At 44.0% G+C, this 26,017-nt stretch overlaps 1 protein-coding gene across 2 annotated transcripts in view; it reads left to right on the top strand.

Annotated features, from left to right (window-relative positions):
• fbxl16 (F-box and leucine-rich repeat protein 16) overlaps positions 1-23,672 on the top strand; it is a 40,781-nt gene extending 17,109 nt beyond the window's left edge. The window contains exons 2-8 of one of the 2 annotated variants that reach the window (XR_004571111.1): positions 497-1,205; positions 3,622-3,864; positions 5,253-5,518; positions 7,460-7,544; positions 7,856-7,919; positions 20,509-21,102; positions 21,183-23,672. Coding sequence is in view for 1 of the 2 variants with exons in the window: in XM_034236813.1 (XP_034092704.1) it covers positions 504-1,205; positions 3,622-3,864; positions 5,253-5,518; positions 7,460-7,544; positions 7,856-7,919; positions 20,509-20,657 (1,509 nt within the window). In the remaining variant the exon portion in view is untranslated. Of the gene's footprint in view, positions 1-496; positions 1,206-3,621; positions 3,865-5,252; positions 5,519-7,459; positions 7,545-7,855; positions 7,920-20,508 lie in introns of both variants that reach the window. The other variant, XM_034236813.1, reaches the window with a different exon arrangement.
• Positions 23,673-26,017: the final 2,345 nt, after the last annotated feature.

Genomic DNA, 26,017 nt, shown 5'->3' with positions numbered 1-26,017 from the left:
CCACAGGAGCACTTTGGAGTGTCTCAGGGACACAACGACATGCTGAGTGCAGTGGGGTTTGAACCAGTGACCCCATGACCCCAACACCAAGGCTCTAACCAATGCGCCACAGCCTCCGTGTGTTATGAATGGAAACAACAGCTTCACATTGAACACATGATCAGAATGAGTAACAGCATTTTGCTAAACTGATAACGTTACAAAATAATGTAAGCCAGCTGTTTTTAGATCAGTTGTGCACCACAGTTACAACATGTGTATTCTTCACACACATAAGAACAGGGAGTAATGCTGGCTCCTCATTATTGGTTACATTATAGAAGGGCACATCTGATTGGATGAATCCCAGAGCCTCTCTGCGATGTCATTGATAGGAAGCTACATGTTAGGTTGTATATTATTAGTGTTGTCATAGTGCCAAAGCACCCCCCCTCCTCTTAATAAGTCCTGGTCCAGATGTTCTCAGTGTGTAACAGCCCTCTCCTCTCCCCCCCAGGTTCCCGATGTTGAACATGTCCTCCCCCAGCGAGCTGAAGTCTCCCTGTGTGACTCGTAACGGCATGGTGAAGCTCCCCCCCAGCCAGCCCAACGGCCTGGGCAGTGCCAGCATCACCAAAGGGACCCCCGCCGCCAAGAACCGCCTGTGCCAGTCCTCCTCGGTACCCTCCATCCTGCCCCCCCCGCCCTCCTCCCTGCCCTACCACCACCACCACCACCTGGACGGCCCCGGCCTGCCCCACCCAGCCTCCTCTCTGCTGGACATGGAGCCCGGGAAGCCTCTGGTGGGCCTGAAGCCGTCCCTCCGTCAGCTGCCCCCCCTCACCCTCCCCAAGCCCCTGCTGCTGGAGCGCCAGCTGGTGCTGGACGAGAAGCTGCTGAACCGGCTGCTCTGGTACTTCACCACGGCCGAGAAGTGCGTGCTGGCGCAGGTCTGCAAGACATGGCGCAAGGTGCTGTACCAGCCAAAGTTCTGGGACGGGGTGACCCCGATCCTGCACGCCAAGGAGCTGTACACCCTACTACCCAGTGGGGAGAAGGAGTTCGTCAGCCTGCAGGCCTTCGCTCTGCGGGGCTTCCAGTCTTTCTGCCTGGTGGGCGTCTCAGACCTGGACATTTGTGAGTTCATCGACAACTACCCGCTGTCCAAGAAGGGGGTCCGCTCCGTCAGCCTGAAGAGGTCCACCATCACCGACGCAGGGCTGGAGGTGAGTCCGGACAGGAAGAGGTTAATGCATGAGAATTATCCTGATCTTAGACATCATTCTAATTGCATTGTGGGTAGTTTAAAGTGCCTGGGATGTTATTCCCTCTTGCAGTCTCAGGAACATGCACTGGAGAAACTGAAACTTGAATTAAATGTATTATGTATATCTGTATATAAAGAGTATATATGTATGTATGTCAAGAGATTTCACGTAACTGTTAGGTTAGTTGAAAGCAATACTATGAAGTTTAAATACAAAATATTAAGTTCAACTTAATAGTATTACTTTGAACTAACCTAATACAGTTATGTGAAATCTGTTGATATTATACATTTAATTAAAGTCAACATTTCAGTTGTTCTGTGAGGCCTCAGCATAGACTATATATAAATAGCAACAGCAGCAGCCCTGGTTGAAAATGTTGTATAATTTCTATTTACTCTATCGGGTCTGATGTTTGAAAATGTGTTAAACAAATGTTTAAACAGACATTGAGCAGAACATAAGTGAGAGTACCTACACCATACATAGATAATAGGCCATCTGTTGGAATCAACAACAATAACCTTAAGTCAACTCACCTACCTCTCTCAGTGCTATGGTACAAAGGCTCACAGAGAGGTGAGATGACCACTAAGACTTGACTGCAGAAAAAGGCACTTTTAAAGAAGACTCTTACGCTGTACAAACAGTAACATGAGAGCAATGACAGCCGTGACAGGTACCAGCTTATTATTGCTCTGAAAGAACACATCTGTTTAGTGAACCCATACTGCAGTTGGTAACAGATAGTGCTCTGGCAGTTCTTCCATCATGTCTCTCTGCTGCCCTAGCTTCACTTGTTCACACAGACAATTCCTCACTCATGCTCCATACTTTATTACTTTGTTTGTGTCCATTATCTTTCACTTTCTAAACAAGCCTCGGTTTCTTCTTACAAACAAAACTGAAACGTTGATTTCAATGAAGTGTATTATGTCAACAGATTTCACATAACTGTATTAGTTTGGAAGCAATACTAATACGTTGAACCTGATCATTTGTATTTCAACTTAATATTATTGCTTTCAACTAACCTAATATAGTTATGGGAAATCTGCTTACATAATACATTTCATTAAATTCAACCTTTCAGTTTTTTCAGTATAGGCCTAATATATTGTTTTGAGTGTCACCGAGCCAAGATATACATGTATTGCAAGAGAAGAAGAAATCACTATTTGATTTGAAAAGTGTTAGTGTGAACACAAACCGTGAGAGATTGTTTTAATAATGGACTCACAGCTGTTGAAAATGTTCCTTATGAGCCAAAAAGATACAATTCAATAGGTTATTTCAACACAATATGAACTGATCTCCAGGTCAGGTCTTCACTAGTGGGGGGGTCCGAGGAAGACATTCAGTCAGTCAGAGTTTTGGTTCAGCTTTGTTCTAATAGTCTCTGAATGAATGCTTTCATATTCCATTGCTGGAAACACAGAGGCTTGATAGTGTTTCTCAGATGGCCCTTCATACCTGCTAGGCTAGGCTGCTATTCTGGGATGAGTGGATGGTTGCCATGGTGAAAGCTGCATGATCTACAGTATATATGGACTTCCCTTTTGCAGGGTTCAGCTTGTGCACTACCGTTTTGTTGCGTCTTAAACTGGAGAATTCAATTTGTGAAGAATTAAAGCAAAATAAAAATAGTATTCTAAAATAAATGTAGGCTTTAGTTTGATAGTATTGTAGAATAGGTGTCCATGCTCAGAGAGTATACTCAAAGTGTTTAAATACAAATGTTATTTAATCCAGCTTCTTTTTACAAAAACTGTTTATTGCAAATAATGAAAATGTTATTCCAGCAGTTTGTGAGTCTGGCCAGACACAGGCCAGAGCTGACTGTGTGATGCTTTCTGACCAAGGGTCATTTGATAATAAATGACAGAAAGATCTCAAAGATGATGACATTAGACGAATACATCATTGTGTGTTCAGATGCAACATGTTCTGTTACCAAAACACACTGTACTAGAACAGCTCACATGTTACATTGAGAACAATGCACTTCCCTGGCTCTGTATCAGTATAATGACTGAGTCCTGTCACACTCACAGCTCTCACATCCATCACTGTCTCATTCATCTATTTAGTACATTGTTTGCAATTGATGTTAAACGACCATACATTTAACATTTCCTCTTTATATTTCAAAGTTAAAGCTTAACCAAATCTTTCTTTACAAAGATGTGCTGACTCTGGATAATTGGACAGAGTGGTAGAAGCTAGATAACAGAGGTAACGCCTGACCCTACCATTGGAAGACATCTATTTCCCCCCTGACTAAAACCCAGACCTCTGCAGCTTCTCTGATTGGTCAGGTACCGTCTCTCTCCCGCCAGCAGCTCCGTCACTGAGTATTTGATCTTGTGTCCAGGTGATGTTGGAGCAGATGCAGGGCCTGATGCACCTGGAGCTGTCGGGCTGTAACGACTTCACGGAGGCCGGGCTGTGGTCCAGCCTGAACGCCCGCCTCACCTCGCTTAGCGTCAGCGACTGCATCAACGTGGCGGACGACGCCATCGCTGCCATCTCTCAGCTGCTGCCCAACCTGTCCGAGCTCAGCCTGCAGGCCTACCATGTGACCGACACCGCCATGGCCTACTTCACCGCCAAGCAGGTAGAGAGAGCTACTGACCACATCCACTCACAGAGACCTGTGTGGATCAAGGGATCTGTTTTAAAGATGAATAACTATATCTATCCAAACATCCACCCATTAGCTATCACAATTACAGTGATGGAAAGTAACTAAATACATTTACTCAAGTACTGTACTTAAGTACTTTAACTTCAACCGAGTATTTTCATTTTATACTACTTTATACTTCTACTCCACCTCATTTGGAAGCAAAAGCTGCACTGTTATTCCACTACATTTCATTTACAGATTTAGTTACTAGTTACTTTAGAAATTCTGAGTTTGACATGCATTACTTAGGGAGAAACTATTGGTAAAGATTAAACCATCCAACATTATATTTAAGCAACTAAAACCATGAGTGGGGAACTGAACATTAATTGGCAGCAATTTTGCTAAGATGTTTTTTGTTCAAAAATATTTCACAGTTCAATGTATAGATTTGCTGCTTTTGCTTTCAAATATTATTATTTTTAAATGTTTCTGCAATAAGAACCTTTACTCCCAGTACTTTACTTAAATACTTTTACTTAAGTACTATTCTCCATGCAGTACTTTTACTTACATTTAGTATTTTTCAGGTGTGGTATTAGTACTTTTAGTCAAGTAAAGAATCTGAATACTTTTTCCACCACTGAATAATGATCCTAGCTAACCCACTGGGAGAGGAACTGGTGATGTTGCAGTCACACTAACTCGTACCTGAGAGTTAGCATTGCCATGGCGGCCTCCACCAAAAGCAGTTGGATTTTTGTCCAGTGTGGAACTACACAGAGGTGGAAGAAGTACTCAGATGTACGCACAAGAAGCAATACTACAGTGTAAAAATACTCAGTGACAAGTAAAAGTCCACTATTCAAAATGTTACTTAAGTAAAAGTAAAGGTATTAAAAGTATAATTTGATGCTAATAAAAGTATTAGTAGCATCAAATGATACTTTAAGTATCAAAAGCAAAAGTACTTTTTCTGCAGAATGCGCCATAGATCATTAGATCACCATACTTTTTAAATGATTGTATTATAATTATTGATTTATGTTGCACCTGGTAAATCTGGGTTTATTTGAATTACTTTATACAATTTATATATACGTATATTATATAGCAATACTCTAGTAGCCTACATATAAAAAATGAAGTGAGTAAAAAGAACAACATTTTCTACAAAATGAAGTGTAGTAAAGGTATAAAGTACAATAATGTGAAAAGTACAATTATTTAACCTGAAGTATATATACTTGAGTATATGTACTTAGTCACTTTACTCCACTGGATTTACACTTAGAGGCATGTGATGGGTCATAATGAAGCTGCTCCATATTGCCTTCAATGAGCTTTATTTGAACTAAACTAACCTCCGCCTGCAGGGCTACACCACCCACACCCTGCGGCTCCACTCCTGCTGGGAGATCACCAACCACGGGGTGGTGAACATGGTGCACAGCCTGCCCAACCTGACAGCCCTCAGCCTGTCCGGCTGCTCCAAAATCACAGACGACGGCGTGGAGCTGGTGGCCGAGAACCTGAGGAAGCTCCGCAGCCTGGACCTGTCCTGGTGCCCCCGCATCACCGACATGGCCCTGGAGTACATCGCCTGTGACCTGCACAAGCTGGAGGAGCTGGTGCTGGACAGGTCAGTGTGCTGCTGGGGCTCTCTGTGAGCAGACTGACAGGGACATTTCATAGGCTCAGGTTTGGGTTAGTTATTTGCACCCATAGGTAGATTTGGTTTACAGATAAAAGAAAAAGGATCCATTGTGACACACATTCTAAAACAACACAAACAACAGACACATCTCTAAAAAAGAACACCCTGCTCCATCACATTAAAAACCACTAGTACAAACATCAACATTCCAAGGAAGTAAATCAATAAATAGGCATCTGTGTGACTCTGCTACAACTTGTTCATTAGTGCGATAGCTGCCAGAATACAGCTGTTTGTATACCGCTTTGTTCTACACTTTGGGACAACAAACCTCTGTCCGGAAAGACGAAGCTTAAACTCTGCACTTGTAACTTTACATTCTAAAACTGTAACTCTAAATGCTATTAGTGTAGAATGCTGTGAGAAGCCACAAACTGTAAAAGTCTCGAATAGAAGACTTTAAAACAGGGGTAACTCTCTAATAAAAGGCAATGACTTAGAGTAAGAAGGTTTCTGGTGAAAATAGTATTTGATGAAAGTAAGCCATAATATATTCAGAGCATTCTGCACTTGCATCAAGTTTGGATATTTGACGACTTTAGAGCCAGTGAATCTATATATTTGGAGCTGCATTAAGCAGGGTGAGCCTTCAAAGTTCATGCAGGGCTGTTGTCAGGACCAGAGTTGGGTGTAACGCGTCACTGTAATAATAACACTGTTGCTGGTAACGGAGTAGTGTAACGCGTTACTTTTATAATTCAGTAATCACACTACAGTTACTAACATTGCCCAGACACGCGTTACTTCGTTACTTTTATAAAATAATCACACTCACTGACAGACTAGAGGGGTTTCCGCCGCAGGTTTACAGTCTATGGTTTATATACATGTAGGCCTATGTAATCTGCGCGACTTGCAAGACCACATCTCCACGTGCAGTGCTGCATAAACATGGCTGAGTCTTTTCATCGTAAACTCCCTCAACGGGGCCGCTCGCTCTCTTTTGTTGATCGCCCTCTCACGGGTGAACAGTTCAATGTCCCGCTTCATTGTAGGAATTCTGTCTCTACCACTTTAGTTTGACCATCTCTGTCACTAAGTTATGGAATACTAAATACATAAGTAATTAGATACCTTACCGTTACCTCCCTCATAAAGAATGATAAGAATAATTCGTCTTGAACTGGTTTCATTAATTAGTGTCTTGACGTTTCACAGACTGTTAGCTTGTTGTGGTAGGCTGGTAGCCTATTTTAGAGCATATAAAAAGAAAGACTTGTGTTATGTCTTCCTTAATGCAATAGTAATTGGGGGTGCAAGTGGAGTCTCGCAGAGGCAAAACTGTGGCGCGCACACTGTAGGTGCACCGCAGTCTGCGTGATCTGCCTGTAGGGAGGGGCGGGCCGGCCCTGCGAGTAAAGTAACGAGTAAAGTAGCGAATAAAGTAACGAGTTACTTTATGTAGAGAGTAACGAAGTAGTGTAATATATTACTTTTTTTTAAAAGTAATATGTAATATGTAATATATTACTTTTTTTTAGTAACGACCCCATCTCTGGTCAGGACCAACTTTAGAACAAGACCAACGCAAATCCTGTTCAAGAACACACCAGGCAAAAGTGTTTCACTCATCTGAGAGAAGACTAGTTATGGAAGTTGCAAAACATTTAAAAGTGTAAGAAAATAAGATGTGTCTCCTTAGTGAGGCGGTGTACAGTAGATAATGAACATGGCCCTGAGTGGAGTACGTTGATATTTACATGCTGTATAAGTTAGCAAAAATTGCAAATTGGAGCACATGCAGTCTGTTAAAATAGTGTGTGTGTGTGTGTGTGTGTGTGTGTGTGTGTGTGTGTGTGTGTGTGTGTGTGTTATGTCTCTCATTTCATCAATCAATAAGGACATGTGTATTGTGTGTACTTTCAGGTGTGTGCGGATCACAGACACCGGGCTGGGCTACCTGTCCACCATGTCGTCATTAAGGAGCCTCTATCTACGCTGGTGCTGTCAGGTAACACACATGATATCATAATGATCACTATGACTCCACAAGATTCTGCAAAATGATTTTACAACATGCACATATTTGTTGCAATAAATCTTCAAAGTATTAATGATTAACTAATATCAAAGTTATACGTTGGTTTTTGCCTCTTAAGTTGTCAAACAAACAGTTGGGGTTCTCATATGGTGCTCTTTAACTGGAATGTGTGTGTGTGTGTGTGTGTGTGTGTGTGTGTGTGTGTGTGTGTGTGTGTGTGTGTGTGTGTGTGTGTGTGTGTGTGTGTGTGTGTGTGTGTGTGTGTGTGTGTGTGTGTGTAGGTGCAAGATTTCGGTCTGCAGCATTTGTTTGGGATGAGGAGTCTTCGCCTACTGTCTCTTGCAGGTATGATTTATGTTTACAGGCTGCACCCTAGAGAGCTGCAGGAGTGAGTCCTCAAACCTGGATATGAGTTAGCATTTTAGCGTCTTAAAGTCAACCTTTCTTTGGAACATGTTGTTATCCTGAAATAAGGTCTGTGGTTAATGTGAAGTAAAAACTTCTTTGCAGCAATGTTGAGCCAATCATGAAATGAGGGAAACTGGATTCGCCTGTCAATACACTGATATTTATTGAGAGACAAACGGCCGGAGGATTAACAAAGCAACTCGCACTGTTCAATGCAAGCTGCCAAAATTAACTCTGCCCACACAAAGACGGAAGCGCTCGAACCTGGTCTCTGAGAAGGGGCGGAGCCCAGAAACGCGGGCCTTTACCCCAATCGATTACAGATGAACAGACAAAGAAACTCTGTCTGAGCGGGCAGTAAACCCTTCCCCCCACACAGAGAAAGAGTAGTCACTCATGTGAAGTTTCTCAGGTCAGCTAAGCATCAGACTAAAATATTCCTTTACAGTTAACACACAACCCAGTCTCACAGCATTTCGTGTTATAGTCACAAAATTCATTTAATCTATTGCTTCGTGTTCACCAACACGATTTTCCCCTTTTTTTTTCGTGTCACACAGAACGATTTTAAAAGCAATGTATTTCTATTGGTAGCATGGTTCGTGCCTGCAGCATGTCTTTTTGTCCGGTCTGGTCTTGGAAGACCAGAAGCTGTGGGGTTCATAAAAACATGTTCATACTCTATATCTTACCCTAAGCCTAACACAGCGGTCTGCAACCTTTTTGACCAAAAGAGCCATTTTGCCCCCTTTTCCAACACTTGTTTTTGTCTGGAGCCGCAAAACATATTTGATAGCTTATAAAGTTGTATTTATTGTTATATCATAGACAAAAACTACAGTTTTTTTGCATTTATTATTTATTACATTATAGAAAACTGTTAACCTCTAATAACAAACAAAGAACTCTTATAAGAAGAATTCAACAAATCTATACACAGGCAAAATAAATTAAACACAGCACTTGGGGAGTCCTCTGCGCATTTGAAGAAAATAAATACAATTAAAATTGACCCACTTTGAAATATATAAAACATATAGCTGCACCCTAAAACGAGTTAAAGGTGGGGTAGGTAATTCACTTCAGAAACACTTTGTGTCATATTCCATGGAATGCTCTTAACATCCCGATAGCAATGAATGTCTAAAGTGCTTTGACAACAAATACATAACAAATTTCATCTGTGGAATCCGTAGTACTGTAAAAAGCACGACCAATCATCTGAGCCGGCCCGGCTAAAGTAACTGGATGGCCTACCTGCCTGTCAGCCTTCCATCTGTGCACAAACTTATCTCGTACCCTTATTGGTCATGTGCGCGTTCGTGTGTGTTGGAAGAGGGGCTCTGTAAGGAAGTGGCAGATTTTCTCCGGTTGTGTATTTTCAAATTCTAGCGCACTCGAGCTGGTTTCTACAAAATTACCTACCCCACCTTTAACTGATTGAATTATGACTGAAGATCGTCAGCTGTCTTCCTCTCCCGTGTTGTTCCTCGATACGTAAAGGCTGCAGCACCTTTGACAACTTCTCTCTACATATCAAACATACCGGTAAGCCAGCATCGTTTGCTGTGAAAGCAGATAACTCTGTCCACGCAGAATTAAATCCTGTGTTCAGTGGCGGCTGGTGGAAAATATTTTTAGAGAAATGACCCCTTAAATTATCTGGTGATGTTAGAGGGTGGGGGGGGGGGGGGGGGAGGACATTTTGAGGCTTAAAAATATGAGATAATCCATAATCTTCAGTGTGGTTAGCTATGAATCTTCCAAAAACTGTGCAACAGTACAGTAGGCCCACACAAACTGCAGAACGAACACTGGTGCTTTGGGAACACTCAAATGATTTAATTCCCATTTAAAATCAGGAGACTAAATACGAACATTATGTGTGTGTGTGTGTGTGTGTGTGTGTGTGTGTGTGTGTGTGTGTGTGTGTGTGTGTGTGTGTGTGTGTGTGTGTGTCATACTTGCCAACGATAGTTACGGCTGTAACTACGGTTCTATGAGTCCCGGATGACCGCCAGAGGCGGTGCTTTAAGCACTGGATATGTCCATCGCGCGCATGAGCAGCTCGAGTACCAATAACAACAAAGTCACCTGTGACCCACGTGACACCGGCTATATCAGCCGGATCTGTTCCCAGAATCTTCTCGCGAGCACACGAGAATTCTGAGTGACAGGGAACTCTGGCGGTCATCCGGGACTCATAGAACCATAGTTACAGCCGTAACTATCGTTCTATTTCGTCCCTACTGACCGCCAGAGGCGGTGCTTTAAGCACTGGATGACTTATACCAACAATGTCATGAAGAATCCAAGCCCTTGCTCACCACTGGAAGCAGCGGAGCTCGGCAAAAGGACCACGCCCAAAGAATGGGGAGTGGCGACATTGACCTGATGACAACAGGAGAATGTGCCAGAAGACGCCCACGACGCCGCGGCGCAGATGGTCTCCAGGGGCACCACCCTCAGGGCTGCCCAAGATGTTGAGATGCTCCTTGTAGAGTGGCATCTCAGCCTGATGGCAGGGGGCGGCCACTGGCCCCGTAAGCCTGTGAGATGGTATCGACAACCCAGTGGGGCAGCCACTGGTTAGAGGGCATAACCTCCTTTAGTGCCGCCAGGGCAAAATCAAGAGTTGCTCCTACTGCCGTATACAGGCAGTAGCCTTGATATATGCCCTTTGGGCACCCCCAGGTCACAGCAACTTCGACGTGCCGTACTCCTGAATGTCAAAGCGTGCCAGCTGGCCAGGCTGATTGAAGTGGGTTTGTGGAAGGACCCCGGGCAGGAATGCCACATTTGCCCAAAGGGCAACGCCTGAGAGTCCCACCTCGGGCATGTATTGTTTATGGAGAGGACATGCAACTCCTCGACTCGCTTCCCTGAGGCTATGGCAAGCAGAAATGCTGCCTTCGTGGGCAGCCACCTAAGCCCCACCTGGGCCAGGGGCTCGAAGGGAGGAGATGATAGGGCATCCGGCAGCAGGGGCAGGTCCCATGCCGGAGCCCTCGGGATGCTAGGGGGACGCTGCCATAAAGCCCCTCTCATAAAGAGGGACACCGACCTGTGGCACCCCGCCGTGGCGCCGTCGACCCGAACATGTCGGGCAGAAATCGCAGCCACATAAATTCAGAGTGGAGTGAGAACGTCCACTATCTAGAAGGGACTGTTGTCTAAGCAACAACGTACATGCTGTCCCCAAGGAACACGCACATTATTGCCCCCCAGTTGAGGTAGAAAGTGCGTGAGTGCAAGCTGCACAGCCCGAAGCTCTAGCACGTTGACCTGGCGCGCACTCTCCTGGGCAGACCGCACTTATGGTGATGGTCGCCTGGCGGGATGGGATGACGCCCATGGGCACGCCCACTAGGAGATAGGCCCTGCCCCTCCAGCGTGACAGAGAGTGGAGGCAATGTTGCGACACCCTGACTTCCCTGTGCCTGTGCCACTTGGCGTCCAAGTGAAGGCTGTTCAGCCACATCTGCATGGGGCGCAACGACAGCGGGCCTAAGGGCCCAGCGGCCGAGGCAGCTGCCAGTCTGCCCAAGGGCCGGAGGAACTGAATATAAGGCACCATCTTGCCCGGCCCATGTGGAATTAGGCATCCCTCAAGTCCACGGTTGAGAACCACTCCACCTGTGCATATGCAGTGGTCAGCATATAGAATGGCAGCACCTTCGGGAATCTGTTGATTCCTCTGAGGTCCAAGATCGGGCGAAATCCGCCGACTTTCTTGCTCACGAGAAAGTACGCCGAGTAGAACCCCCTGGGCTAAGCAGAGGGTCTTACTGGCTTGATTGCCAGACCCAGCCGAAGGCTAGGGGCCGGAGCTGCGGTCCGTACCCCTGGGTTAAGGTGAAAACCACCCAAGGGACGGAAGTACAGACCGCCCAGTAACTGAGCTGCTGCTGGGAAAGCAGCCGACGACCGCCCCCGGGATTTCAGGGCCCAGACCCCCGGCCCCTGGAACCTCTTGGGGGGCGCCGGTAAGGCTCTGGGGCACGAGGCCGCCTGGAAGGCGGGCGACCTGGGGCACGAAAGTCATTGGGAGGCGGTTGAGTGGGCCGCTAAGACCTCTGCAGACCACCCCTGTAATCCGGCGGCTGAGTGCGGCTGCTAGAGCGGCCCCTGGGCCTGCTGGGAGTGGGCACAGGTCTGCGAAGACCCGAGAGCTGCTGCCTGGTCTGCCTAGCTTGGGCGGCACGCTCCAGTGCCTCCAGGGCAGCTGACCTAAACAGCTCCCCTGGCTCGACTGGTACGCTACGGAGGACTCTCCTACATGCCTCCGTTAGTGGTGACTGGGCCAGCAAAACCTGGCGACGAGTCTGTACCAGCGACAAGGCGTCCTCATACAGAGATGCGTCAACCGAAGGAGGTGCGGCAGCCGAAGGAGGTGCGCCAACCGAAGGAGGGGCGTCAACCGAAGGGGGGGCAGGCGGACCGCTAGCAGCCCCTACACCGGGCCCAGGCTGAAGGGCCAAGAGGCGACTTCATCATGCCCCTATCGGCAGCTAGCCGATCCACTTTAGAGGACAGCCTGTTTCTAGTCCTTCTATTGGGGGGAGCACACATAGCCATCGCTCCCTCAAGTCGCCGGGAACGGACGAATTGATCTAGAGGAGGATGTGACAAGGAGAGGTGTCTGTTGGCTGCTGCCAGACATTCCACCTCAGTGATTTTAGCCACTCTGAGCGCCGAGGCATGCAGCTACAGCTCATGCAGGCGTTTACCGTGAGAACCTCCCTCAGATGCTCACATTTCGTCTACACTGACCGCCAGAGGCGGCCGAGGCAGGAGGGGCAGCGGTCGTGGCCGTCCTCGGGCTCAAAAGAAGCCATACAGGCGCAACATGAATGAGCCATTCTGTAGGTAGCCAGATGCAGCGTAGCCGGTAGCGGGTGCGGGAACACAGCCTTCACCAGCTACCTGCTTAATGGAAAGAGTAGAGCGTTGCTGCTACTCGCCGAACATAAAGAGGGATGTAATTACACCCACGTTACCGGCAGAGGGAGCGGGAGCGAGAGCACTGCCTTCACCTGGCTGGATTAATAAACACGGCAGTTCAGCGTCTACCAGGAGCGGGGGCGAGAACACTGCCGGCTGAGTTAGAGACGAATGCCAGATGCAGCATAACCGGGAGCGGGTGCGGGAACACAGCCTTCACCAGCTACCTGCTTAACTGAAAAACAGGGCAGTTCCGCGTCTACCAGGAGCGGGGTCGAGAACACTACCTTCACTGGTTGAGTTAGAGACGAATGCCAGATGCAGCTTAACCGGGAGCGGGTGCGGGAACACAGCCTTCACCAGCTACCTGCTTAACGGAAAGACAAGGCAGTTCAGCGCCTACCAGGAGCGGGGGCGAGAACACTGCCTTCACTGGTTGAGTTAGAGACAAATGCCAGATGCAGCGTAACCGGGAGCGGGTGCGGAAACACAGCCTTCACCAGCTACCTGCTTAACGGATAAACAAGGCAGTTCCGCGTCTACCAGGAGCGGGGGCGAGAACACTGCCTTCACTGGTTGAGTTAGAGACGAATGCCAGATGCAGCGTAACCGGGAGCGGGTGCGGGAACACAGCCTTCACCAGCTACCTGCTGAACGGGAAGAGTAGAGCGGTGCTACTACTCACCGAACAGAAAAAGGGATGTAGCTACATCCGCATTACCGGTAGAGGGAGCGGGAGCGAGAGCACTGCCTTCACCTAGCTGGGTAAAATAAAGAAGCTTAACAGTACACGCAAGACGTTAGCCGAGCGGCTGCTGCTAACGATCAAGCGAGATCAAGTCAAATAACACACATGTTTAAGACCAGATAACTAGCTTCTAAAGAAGAGAACAGCACAGTTACAGCAGTAACCATGGCCAGTGCTCAAACGGCATATAACCGTAGTTACAGTAGTAACTATGGCCAGAACTTACACAGCATAGAGCCGTAGTTACAGTAGTAACTCTGGCCAGTACTTGCACGGCTTGGAACCGTAGTTACAGTAGTAACTATGGCCAGTACTTACATGGCTTAGAACCGTAGTTACAGTAGTAACTATGACCAGTACTTACACAGCATAGAGCCGTAGTTACGGTATTGACTATGGCCAGTACTTGCACGGCTTGGAACCGTAGTTACAGTAGTAACTCTGGCCAGTACTTACGGCTTAAAACCGTAGTTACAGTAGTAAATATGGCCAGTACTTACACAACATAGAGCCGTAGTTACGGTATTGACTATGGCCAGTACTTACACGGCTTGGAACCGTAGTTACAGCAGTAACTGTGGCCGGTGCCTAAAAGTGTCAGCCAAACGGCTGCCCACTAGATAATATAATATTGGGAGGATGAAATCCTCCTTAATGGCCACACATGCAGAGCACACAGCACACACACTGAAGATAGGAGTCTAGTACTAGGAGCAGTAAATACAACGATATAGCGCTACTGCAACCATACCGTGCGTTTACCGGGAGCGGGAGCGAGAGCACTGCCCTCACCGGCTGAGTTGAATAAGTTAAATGCTAACAATCAAGCAACCAAGTCAGAACACAATGTTAAGACCAGATAATTAGCTTCTAAGAATGAGAACAGCCCGCATAGAACCGTAGGCCATGGTTACAGTAGTAACCGCACATGCAGAGCACACAGCACCCGCAGTGAAGATGTTCTCTGCATATCATCCTAGTGCTAGGAGTCTAGTACTAGGAGCAGTAATACCACGATCTAGCGCTACTGCAATCAAACCCTATGTTACCGGGAGCGGGAGCACTGCCCTCACCGGCTGAGTTCATGGTTAAGCTTAACAGCAAGGTGTTAGCCAAGCGGCTGCTGCTAACAATCAAGCGACCAAGTCAGAACACAAATATTAAGACCAGATAATAGCTTCTAAGAAATAGAAAGTACTTACCTCACTCTCTGCATCTAAACGAAAAACGGGTTTAAAATATGACACTCTGAGCTTTCCATACTAAATTGAATGAGGGACACAGCCAAAGCTGGGACTCAAATGCTAATGATAGCTCGGGCACAACGCCACAAGCAGAACTTTCAAAAGAGCATAAGGGCAACTTTATGGGCACTGTCGTCACCAGAAAGTCTAAGCCAAACAAAAAACAAGACAGCAATCAGGACAACTTGGCTGGGAGAGGGTGCGGGGACACAGCCATCACCAGCAACAAGCTGACACAAACCTGTCTGTCGAGGCTCTGCACAGCGCACAGCCGGCCACAGCTCCTGGAGGACGCGTTAACGACCCGTAGCTCCGACTGTCAGTCACGAAGCTGCACGCGGCCAGCTGCTTGCAGAGCAATCCCTCAGATCAAATGTTCAAACCTGAACGCTGTAGGCTACAAAAATGTAGCCACGGTACCCTCGCGCAGCGAGAACATGAAAGGAACAGATCCTCTGACGACACCGGCTGATATAGCCGGTGTCACGTGGGTCACAGGTAACTTTGTTGTTATTGGTACTCGAGCTGCGCATGCGCGCGATGGACATATCCAGTGCTTAAAGCACCGCCTCACCGGCGGTCAGTAGGGACGAAATAGAACCCTCCCGATTTTCGCGGGACACTCCCGATTTCATTGGCCTCTCCCGGTTTCCTCCCGGGGTCATATTTCTTCCGATTTCTGACAAAATCAGATTTACTCACAACTGTTTCCACTCGGACTTTAATACAGCTACACCATTGTTTGGTTTCCATGGTAGCGCGTCTCTTTAGCAGCGTGCGCAACTCAAAGTTTGAGAGGGTGAGGAAGATGAAAACTGAACAAGAATCAACAACTCCACCCTCTGCTCACTCCTTTCCTGTAAAATACAGGTCCAGCCCACACATATGCTCCATGGTGCTACAGGCATTGCCCTTACAACTACAATAAGCATGTAAATGTTAATCTACAGTTCCGGCGATCCACTAGCACCGGAGTTTCCACCTGCAGACGCAGCCATCCTCGACAACTACTGTAGCGTCACCTTGGATACGAGTCCAAACAACTCACAGACACACAGGCCAGGGCGCTGACACGGCGCCCTTTGAACATCAGATCTGACGACGCTGATTGGCTGAAATTATGTTTCGGCGGCATAGTATACAGATAGCAACAGTCAGCTTGTTGGCTGCTGCTGCTCTGGCTGAGGGCTCCTTTCTACCGCCCGGACGAGAGAGGGTAATGATACACGCTGCGGCCAGGCAGGAAACATGTGACTTATCAGTAACTTTAGACATCGTAAAACAATTTTAAATGAGATTTTATTGTAGATTATACATTTTACTGATACCAACTATATAATATTTACCTTGTTCATTAAAAATAAAAATACATTTTTTTTAAAAATATCTATTTTTAATTTTTAATGACAATCAAACATGTGGGAAGAGGGTGGGCGGCGCCCCTAGCGCCCCTATGGGCCGGCCGCCACTGCCTGTGTTCCTCCGGTACTTTTCTTTGATTTATCCATAGTTTGCTCATCGTGCCGGGGGTCAGGTTATTCGCCTGCAAGAAAAGGCGCTAGCACGGGACCGTAGCAGGATGTGACGCATATTTTAGTTGACCTAATTAAAACAGTTTTGTTTTTTATTTATCTGTCACAGTATCACCTCATAATACAAGATACCAAACATTTTCAACCGTGCAACAAAATATAAATAGTCTTACAAATACTTTTATTTTATTTAATTCTTATTTTTGTCTAAACTCAAGGGAGCTAGAGCAGAGGGCTTAAAGAGCCGCATGCGGCTCGAGAGCCGCGGGTTGCCGACATCTGGCCTAACCCTATCCCTTTTATTTAAAATTGTATAATGTCGGAGTTTTTTTGCCATCCGCGAGGGAAAGAAATGGGGCAAAGAGCCTCAGAATACTGAAATCTGTATTTTTTGTCATTTTTTTAACTTCTAATTTGTTATTATTTGGTGCAGGCACGAAACATACTACCAATAGAAATACATTACATTGCTTCTAAAATCTTTCTGTACCACTTTACAATAAGACTACCCTTAAAAAGGATTCATAAAGGGTTTATAATTAGGTTATTAATTAGGTTGTAAACACTTTATTAATCATTAAGAACCATTTATAAACCAGTTCTAACATAGTTTTCATACATCAACACAGGCTCACTATTTGGCAAGATGACTAAGCCTTATATTGGCGACCTAGCTTACTTCGTCTTCTTCATCAGCCAGCACATCCTTGGTATCTGTTGTTCACTGAGTTTATTCCCCCCCCATCCATCTTGATGTTTCTTGTCATCTCTTTATGACCATTTATTTACGAGTTACTAACATTTATAACTGCCAAAAGGGAGCCTTATTGTAAAGTGTGAAACACATTCCCATTTATTAATGAGTTACTACCATTTCTAATAAGGCTTAGCAGTACAGATAAATGTGGGCTCACTATTTGGCAAGCAACCGGTCACAGTTGCCCTGTTTATCTCATGTCTTATAAAAGCTTGTTAATGATTTATAAAGTGTTCACAACCTAATTAATTAATTAATTACAAACTATTCGTAAACCCTTTATAAGGGTAGTCTGTAAAGTGGTACCAATTTTTCTGTGTCAGAATACTGAAATCTGTATTTTTTTAAATCTATTTTTCCTTCTAATTTGTTATTATTTACATTGCTTTTAAAATCGTTCTGTGTGACAGGAAAAAAATTGCGAAATCGTGTTGGTGTACACGAATCAATAGATTCATTTCTTGACTATAACACAAAATGCCGTGAGACTGTGTTGACTTGTAACACCAGCTGACGAGATTTTTATGTTGCGTTCTAGACATAAAATTCATCAGTAAATACCCCACTGGTGAATTTCTGAAGTGTCTTAAAAACAGAGGTTGCTAACAAGAGACTACATGAGGCTATGAGACTACTAAACGTCATCATGCTAACATTAGCCACCTTTAGCTTAGCAGTGGTGACGTGAGTTAGCCGGTCTAATAGCTAATAAATAAATACAGCACCTAGAAAAACACCCAACGAAAGCCTTTCTAAAGATTTGTTTCAAACTCTTATGATCAGATTGTGATAGCATTTGGCAAATGAGACCGAGCCTTTCTTATAGCACAACACTCAGGACTAAATATCAGGTCACATTAGCATTATGTAGCTTCAGTTGAAGGGAAAAACTTACCAATGGGCAGTGGTGGAAGAAGTGTTCAGATCTTTGACTCAAGTAAAAGAAGCAATACTACAATACTAATATATAGAAATACTACAAAAATCGTACTCAAGTAAAAGTACAAAATGTTTAACTTAAACATTTACTGAATAGGACAAAAGATAAAAGTTATTTTTAAGGGCGCTATGCCCAATATTGTTGATTTTCACTGAAATAAATATACATTTACATACATGCCAACCTTTCCAAATCCAAAAGAGGTAGGTTTGCGCTCGGCAAATGTGCACGCCCAAATTAAGTAATCAGAAGAAATGGAACCCCAGTAATCACATGTATAAACCATGAATTCATCATTTTATGCATTTTTCAGAAAAAGTGGTAGTTTGGTAAACAGTGACATCAACGACATGGCTGGTCTGTAAAATGTCCAAAAGTAAAAGAAAGTCTCCACATTTTATTATATTTTGTGTGTTTCTGGTCCTCTTTCAGTTGAGACAGTGTAGATGAAGGATGTGTCAGGATGTAGAACTCTTGTGTGAACATTGGATGAAGCCAGGTTCATATTCTTGTTTCATGTTGTTGACATATTAGAGTCAAAGGTTTGTACAGAGCGATATATCTTTGTGTTGCGCCATAAATCAGAAAATACTGCATTAAAAATGTCATTTCCTGCTTGTTTTTGCAGTGTGATATAAATAATGTACAGGCTTTCAGATTGCTGTAGTTCACTAAACAGAGACATTAACGACATGTTTGGTGTTGAAAATGTCAGAAAAAGTGAAAGAATGGGAGATAAATATCCCAGAATCTCAAAATGGTATTATATTTTTTGTGTGTTTGTTGTCCTCTTTCAGTTGAGACACTGTAGGTGAAGGATGCTTCAGGAAAAGACCAAACACTGGATGTCTTTCAGTCGCCAACATGTGTTTTCGAGACACTGATATTAACGGGGAAATCCTGCAGGACTCAAATGCCTCGTCTCTGTTCCCCTAAACTCATTTGGGAGTGATGACTGATTATTATCAGTCCCGGGGGACTGCGGCAGGCTGGCTTGACTGTGTTTTCTGAAGTGGAGGCTGGCTTGACCGCAGTCCTGGGGGTAACGCTGCCCTTCCTCTGCACGTTGTTTCTCTTTCAGAAACACAGAGGACTGTTTGTATGATGGGATCACAGACACGCTGCAATCGGTTTCCGCTAAAAGTCCAGTCCAGTGTCATTTTTATTTTTTATAATTTGGGAAGAATAACATTCGGTAGGAAAAGCCAGCTAAATCGGTAGGCGGTAGAAACATGTCAAAAGCAGTAGACTACCGCCCAAATCGGTAGGGTTGGCAGGTATGCTTTTATTGGAAAATATGTATCGGGCCACAGTACTTAAAGGGGAAGATGCATTCGGACATTTAGGCTGTGTGCCGGTAGAACACCAACAGTGAACCTCTTCAGGGGTTCAGCATTACAGAACAATAGCAGCAAACCATTAGCCACGCCCACGTCACTCTGGAATATAAAGTTGAAGAAGTTGTTTCTGCCATTTAATCTTACTTGTGTATGAGTTTACTAGCAACATGAGCACAGCTCAAACATAGTCCGCCATTGTTGTGGAGTTTTCAAGCTTGTTGTCCTCTCGACCTCTGGTCATTCGAACAGCAAACTGGTGAACCCCTTAAAAACCAAACTAGCCCCAACACGGAACTAGACCTGAACTCTTTCACACACACACACACACACACACACACACACACACACACACACACACACACACACACACACACACACACACACACACACACACACACACACACACACACACACACACACACACACACACACACCCAATGACATGTTGTGATGGGAATTTTTCTCAATTTACGGACATTTATTTAGAGCAGGGGGGTCAAACTCATTGTAGTGCAGGGGCCACATTCAGCCACATTTGATCTCAAATAGGCCAGACCAGTAAAATCATAGCAAATAGCATATAAAAACGACAACTCCTTCCCTGTGTTTTAGTGTAAAAAAGTACATTCTGAAAATGTAACATTTAATTAACTATCTTTTAAGAAATCTTAAATTTCTTCAGAAAATGTGTGCAATTTCAACAATACAATGCCTCAGTGTATCATGAACACATGTGCATTACAACTCACAGATCACAGTGTATCTAAAAAGGCTCACAACATTTAGTCAGGAATCTGGAACTGAACAACTTTATGATCAAAACAACTTGTCAAGATCTAGAAATTATTTTACATTCATTTCCACAATCCTGACACACCCTACAAACTAAAGTGGGAACTATTAAGAAAGAAGGTTAAGTTATCCCCCTGCCTTGTATATGTTTAAAATGTTTACATACAAAATACATACAAGTTGTGAAACAGCAGTTCATGTCTCCTGTGACCTCCCCCCTCCCCCCCAGGCTGCCCCCTGCTGACCACCACCGGGCTGTCGGGCCTGATCCAGCTGCAGGAGCTGGAGGAGCTGGAGCTCACCAACTGCCCCGGGGCCACGGCCGAGCTCTTCAAGTATTACTCCCAGCACCTGCCGCACTGCATGGTCATCGAGTAGGACCGCCGCCATCCTCCTACCTTCCTCCTACCTTCCTCCTCCTTACTCTTCATCACTCTTTCAGTGCAGGAGACCGTACCGCTCCTCATTTCCTGCCCCCCCTTCCTCGCCCGTCTTCCTCCTCCACCCCCCATTGAGTAGACTGGCCCCCAGGCGGACAGAGAGGCAGGAGCGATGGAACGTGTCGGAGCCGGAGGGCGGCGGAGCTTCATTTGAGAAGATGCTGGAGCGGAGACGTCTTGTCTGACAGCAGGTTTCTTTTTTTCAGAATTAACTAAAGGTTTTCGTTTACGGGAGAGAGCTTCTCTAAAGACTTTGATGATTTTTTTTTAAGCTGAATGGACATATCTAGAAGCAGCGGAGAGGAAAAGGGAAATACAGACTTTGGTGTTTGAGCTGGTGGAACTCATACACTATAAACACACTCACACACATACTGTATATGGTAAGTAAAACTCAGACCATGACGTTTCTATTTTCATCACTCTGTGTAATATATCTGCTGTTATTTTCTTTTCTGAGGAGGTCTTAAAGGTCCAGGTTTCCCTTGTTTAGAGAGAGATCCATACTGCTGGAGAAACAGGAAACAGAGAACTAAAGAACAGGAAGTGAACGACAGGGATGGAACCCTCTCTTTTCCCCACTTCCTGTGTGTGAAGTGTGTTTCCTGGACTCACAGGATCCCCTCTTTTTGGGATACCACCACCTTTTTCCATTTCTGTGTCTTATCAGAAAAAAGGAGACAATTTGAAAAACAACAGTTTACATTTCTTTGTGTTGGCGTTGAGTGGCTCATCGTTTCTCCCTGCATTTTTTGTACGCATATGATTTGATTTACAGATCTGGAGGATGGGCTGTAAACTGTAAACGTTTTGAACAGAAAGGCAGTTCAGACAGTCCAGACTGTCATTCTTCAGAGTCTGCTGACGGTACCAGGCTTTCCTATCCTAAATTAATCATATTGAAAACAAAGAGCTTGATATTTCTGGATTGAAACTAATAAATACCTTCCTTTAGAATGGGTCTGGAAGTGGCCTTTCTCTTGGTGAGATCATTTAATCCAAATTAGAGGAGATCTGATTTTGTAATTAACCTCTATACTGATGATATTTATTGTTTGAGTTTGAGCGTATATGTTTATGAGGCTGCTAATGCATTGTGTGCCCCCCCCCCCCTCCTTAGCTAAGGCCAGGTTACTCCAGCTACAAAGGGAGGCGTTCAGTATTCAATATCAAAGACGTGCTTACAGTGTCTGCTGCAGAACAGGAGCTGAGGGCCTTTTATAAGCAATGAATGCCACTAACTGTTCCTACTGACCCAGAGTCAGGGAAACTTAGGAATGGTGTTCGATGTTCATGTTTTGACTTTGTGTTTAACTCAATACATTGAAATCAATGGAATCAAATAACAGCCATACATTACAGTAATAACCCGACAAAAGGAAATACATGTCTCTTTATGAAGTAATAACCCCCTGCACTTTGTAACATTCTGCCTCATTTGGTAATCAACAGCTTCAATGGAAAAGGTAGAAAATGTTCCTGCAAAAAATCTAATTTAATTTATTTCAAAAATGTTAAAACTATTTGCTTTTTAGGTTGTTTATAGAAAATGGCAGCATATTTTTACAAAATGCAGTTGTTATAACATAATGTGCCTTTCTAAGTAAATATAAAAACAGGCAAAAACACAACATAGGTTAAAAATAGTAGCGCCGATTGTTCAGGAGAATGCTTTTATTCATTTTAAACCTGTCCCCATGTTATTTGTTGACTGACCCGCTGAGATATGTTTGATGTAATGATATGTGTTGAAAGATGTTGGAGTAGCCTTTACAATGTGCTTAGTCTCATTACTAATGGGGGAGTTGGCAGGAAACCAGCCTCTCCAACAGCACCACAGATACATGTTGAACACAGTGTTTTCAAACCTGAGCTTAAATGTAGATAGAGGCTAATGCAGCATGTACCACCTGTAACCTAAATCAAAATTACCATTTTAAATATGGAGCCTCTTGTTGGGGAAACACAGTGAAGAAGGAAGTTACTTGAAAAGTTCAACTGTGTGTCTTAAGGATGTTTTTTGGGTCTTGTTTTTTTGCAGCTCTACCTGGTTGGTCAAGTAATGTTGACAGTGCAACCCAAAAGCTACAAACGAGACAGAAAGAGAGTTACTTGTCAGATGATCGGACTGGCTGTTACAAAGTTAGTCAGACTAATCTGGAAGAAAAGTAGAAGGTCAATGCTTGAATTATGAACCAAAGTTTAAATGAATTCTTATTTTCCTCAGACCTTAGATTGCACATCTATAAACTGAGCTAAGCTAGACAGAGCTTTGTATTCAACGTTGTACTGCTATACCGGTACAAAAAGGCTTCTGAAAGTGTGTCTGACTCTGGGTAAGTGGGCAAAGTCAAGTCTCTAATAACCCGATATGGAAGAGGATTAGGGCCACACAAATTCAGACTTTATACACAGAATCCTGAGTCAAGTCAGAATTCAGAGAAAGACAGAACTCAATAAATATTAGTGCAACATGACAGTTTTTTTAGTTCTGTCCAAAATGAGTCAAAATTGTACATTTAATGTAAGACTCCTGGCTTTATTATTATAATTGGGACTTAAAGGTCACCTATTATGCAAAATCCACTCTTTCATGTCTTTTATACTTAAACATGTGCAGGGCTGCCCCTCGCCAACTTGTGGCCCCACGCAAAGTTATGTGATGAGACCCTCTGTGTCGGCGATACTGTGGCGCGTTTAATTGCGCCGCATTTACGCTTCAGATGATGGCCCCCTCCGCGAGGTGAGGCCCCACGCAGTCTGCGTGATCTGCGTGTAGGGAGGGGCGGGCCTGAGCATGGAAAGAGATTCTGAAAGTTTCAGGAACAAAGATTCTCTCTCTTTTTGTCCTGATCCATTTCTATAAAAACCTGTCTGAAAATGAGATGATCAGATTTTGGCCACTTTATGATGTCATAACGATTTTTCGGCTTGTGTAACCATTAGCCAATCACCAACCAAGGTAACCCCCCCCCCCCCCTTATCACCTGAATCTCCTCCTAGAGCACCATTGAGTTCTTTGTAACCAAATCTCTCTCAGAGGGGCGTGGGGAGGGGCTCCTTATTTTCATCTAAAGTAACAGACAGAGAATCAGCACTTTGGAAACAGGGCTGAAACAGAGGGAATTATGGGTAATGCTGCAATGATCTGTTTAGTGTTTCAGCCAATCAGAGACAGACTCTGTATATATCTGAGACCTATATTGATGAAAAACAGTATAATAGGTGACCTTTAATTCTTAGAGAAAAGTCAGAACTCAGAAAAGATAATAATGTTTGGCCCTAATCGTCTTCCGTAAACCATAGTATTTATTTAACATTGAATAAGTTATTTTAGATAAAAAGGACAAACAGATCATTTTAAAGCCAGTAGTCATGTTTCTTTCTCCCGTTCACCTACATTACAGTAAATGATTGAGTGTACAGTGAGCCTCTTGTGTCCTGAGATGTGCCGACGCCAACAGGAGGACGGATCAGTGTTACAGTGTTAGGTTGTGCCAAATGCATCTGCAGCAGCGCATCAAATGTGTCTGCTGGCCCCGCTAACCGCTGACCGAGTGTTCTGACCGAGTGTTCTGACCGAGGGTTCTGACCGAGTGTTCTGACCGAGGGCTCTGACCGAGTGTTCTGAACGGACCACGCATGTTTTAGTCGGTCTGCGTTGTGTTTCCAGAAGGCTCATTTTACAGGTTCTTCTGAATCTCTTCATTGTACATAAGTATATTTATTTATTTATCTATTTATTTAAATTAATTTGTGTCTTATTTACGTGATTTATTTATTGAAGAGAGGTTCTTCAAAAGGGTTTTGTTTCATGGAACTTGCTTCATATTTGGGACTGAATTAGCTTCTGCATTGATTTTTATTATTTGTATTATTATTTTCTGACATTTCAGACCCCTGAGTGAAATAATCTACTTCTTACACATTTAACTTGTTTAGACACCAGTGACCATTACCATCATTAACACAGACTTAAAGTTTTTAAATTGTCAATATTGCGCAAGAATATATTTTCCTCTGTGCAAGTGTGTCTCGACTTTGTATTGCTGTTGGGTCCATTGTAAGGAAAGGGGGGGCAAAAACAGTGGTGACAAGATATATTTACTGTCATTGTCCTGAATGTGGAAATACAGAGTATGATATACATAAAAACATTTGCAGTCTGACCTCTGTCATTGGTAATGTTTACACTGTCTATTGAGATTAAACACATCTCTTATGATAAGGATTCTATGGAAGTTCATTCCTGACAAGGCTATTGAAAGTAAAACTAAAACGGATAAAAAAACAAAAACTTTTGAGCATGATCCAGATAGTGATTTTCTAATTACCTAAATCCAACAAAGCATATTCCTAGTTATCATTATGAGCTGCTACACACAAATTGGTTGCGCATCGAAATGGCAATGTAGAGCCGTTTTACTGCTTGTCATGTGAATTCTGCTTAACCCTAACCCTAACCCTAGAATTCTACCCAAGTTTTGGTTTTGGAGACTTAAAGGCCTTATAAGATAATAAATATATATATAATGTTTGTTGTTTACCAGTGCAAACATCTTTAAAGATTATTTGAACCAATGAACACAGATACAGACAATGTTCAAAAAGTTCAGTTTAATTCAAGTTGGTTTAAGGCAGGGCCAAAACCAGGAAACCCAGGAATTAGGTAACCAAAGCCAATAAAGGGGGCAGGCTGAATGGGGCTCAGAACCAGGAGATCTGGCAAACAAGCAAACCGATCCAATCAGGGGGCAGGCAGGAAACTCAAGGCTCAAAATCAGCCAGGCAGGGTCAAAACTGGGCAGACCAGATAATACGAACTGAACCCTCGAGCACTTGGCAAAACACACAAGACAATCTGGCAGGGGACACATCAGAGTTAGGCGAGACATACAGGTATCTCAATAATTAGAATATCGTGGAAAAGTTGATTCATTTCAGTATTTCTATTTAAAAAGTGAAACTCCTTTGTGATATAGATTCATTTCACCCAAAGGGAATTATTTCAAGTGTTTATTTATTTTAATTTTGATGATTACGGCTTAAAGCTAATGAAAACCCCAAATTTGATATCTCTGAAAATTTAAATATTGACAAAAGTTCAATATTATAGACTCACAGTGTCACACTGATCAGTGTGACACTGTGAGTCTATAATATTGAACTTTTGTGACAAACATTCTGCTTAACCCTAACCCTAGAATTCTACCCAAGTTCTGGTTTTGGAGACTTAAAGGCCTTATAAGATAAACAAATATATATAATTTTTGTTGTTTAGCAGTGCAAACATCTTCT

This window comes from Gymnodraco acuticeps, unplaced genomic scaffold, assembly GCF_902827175.1.
Source record: "Gymnodraco acuticeps unplaced genomic scaffold, fGymAcu1.1, whole genome shotgun sequence".
Classification (NCBI taxonomy): domain Eukaryota; kingdom Metazoa; phylum Chordata; class Actinopteri; order Perciformes; family Bathydraconidae; genus Gymnodraco; species Gymnodraco acuticeps.
Note: the sequence above shows the minus strand (reverse complement) of the source record. Positions and strands in the feature narration are given on the sequence as shown.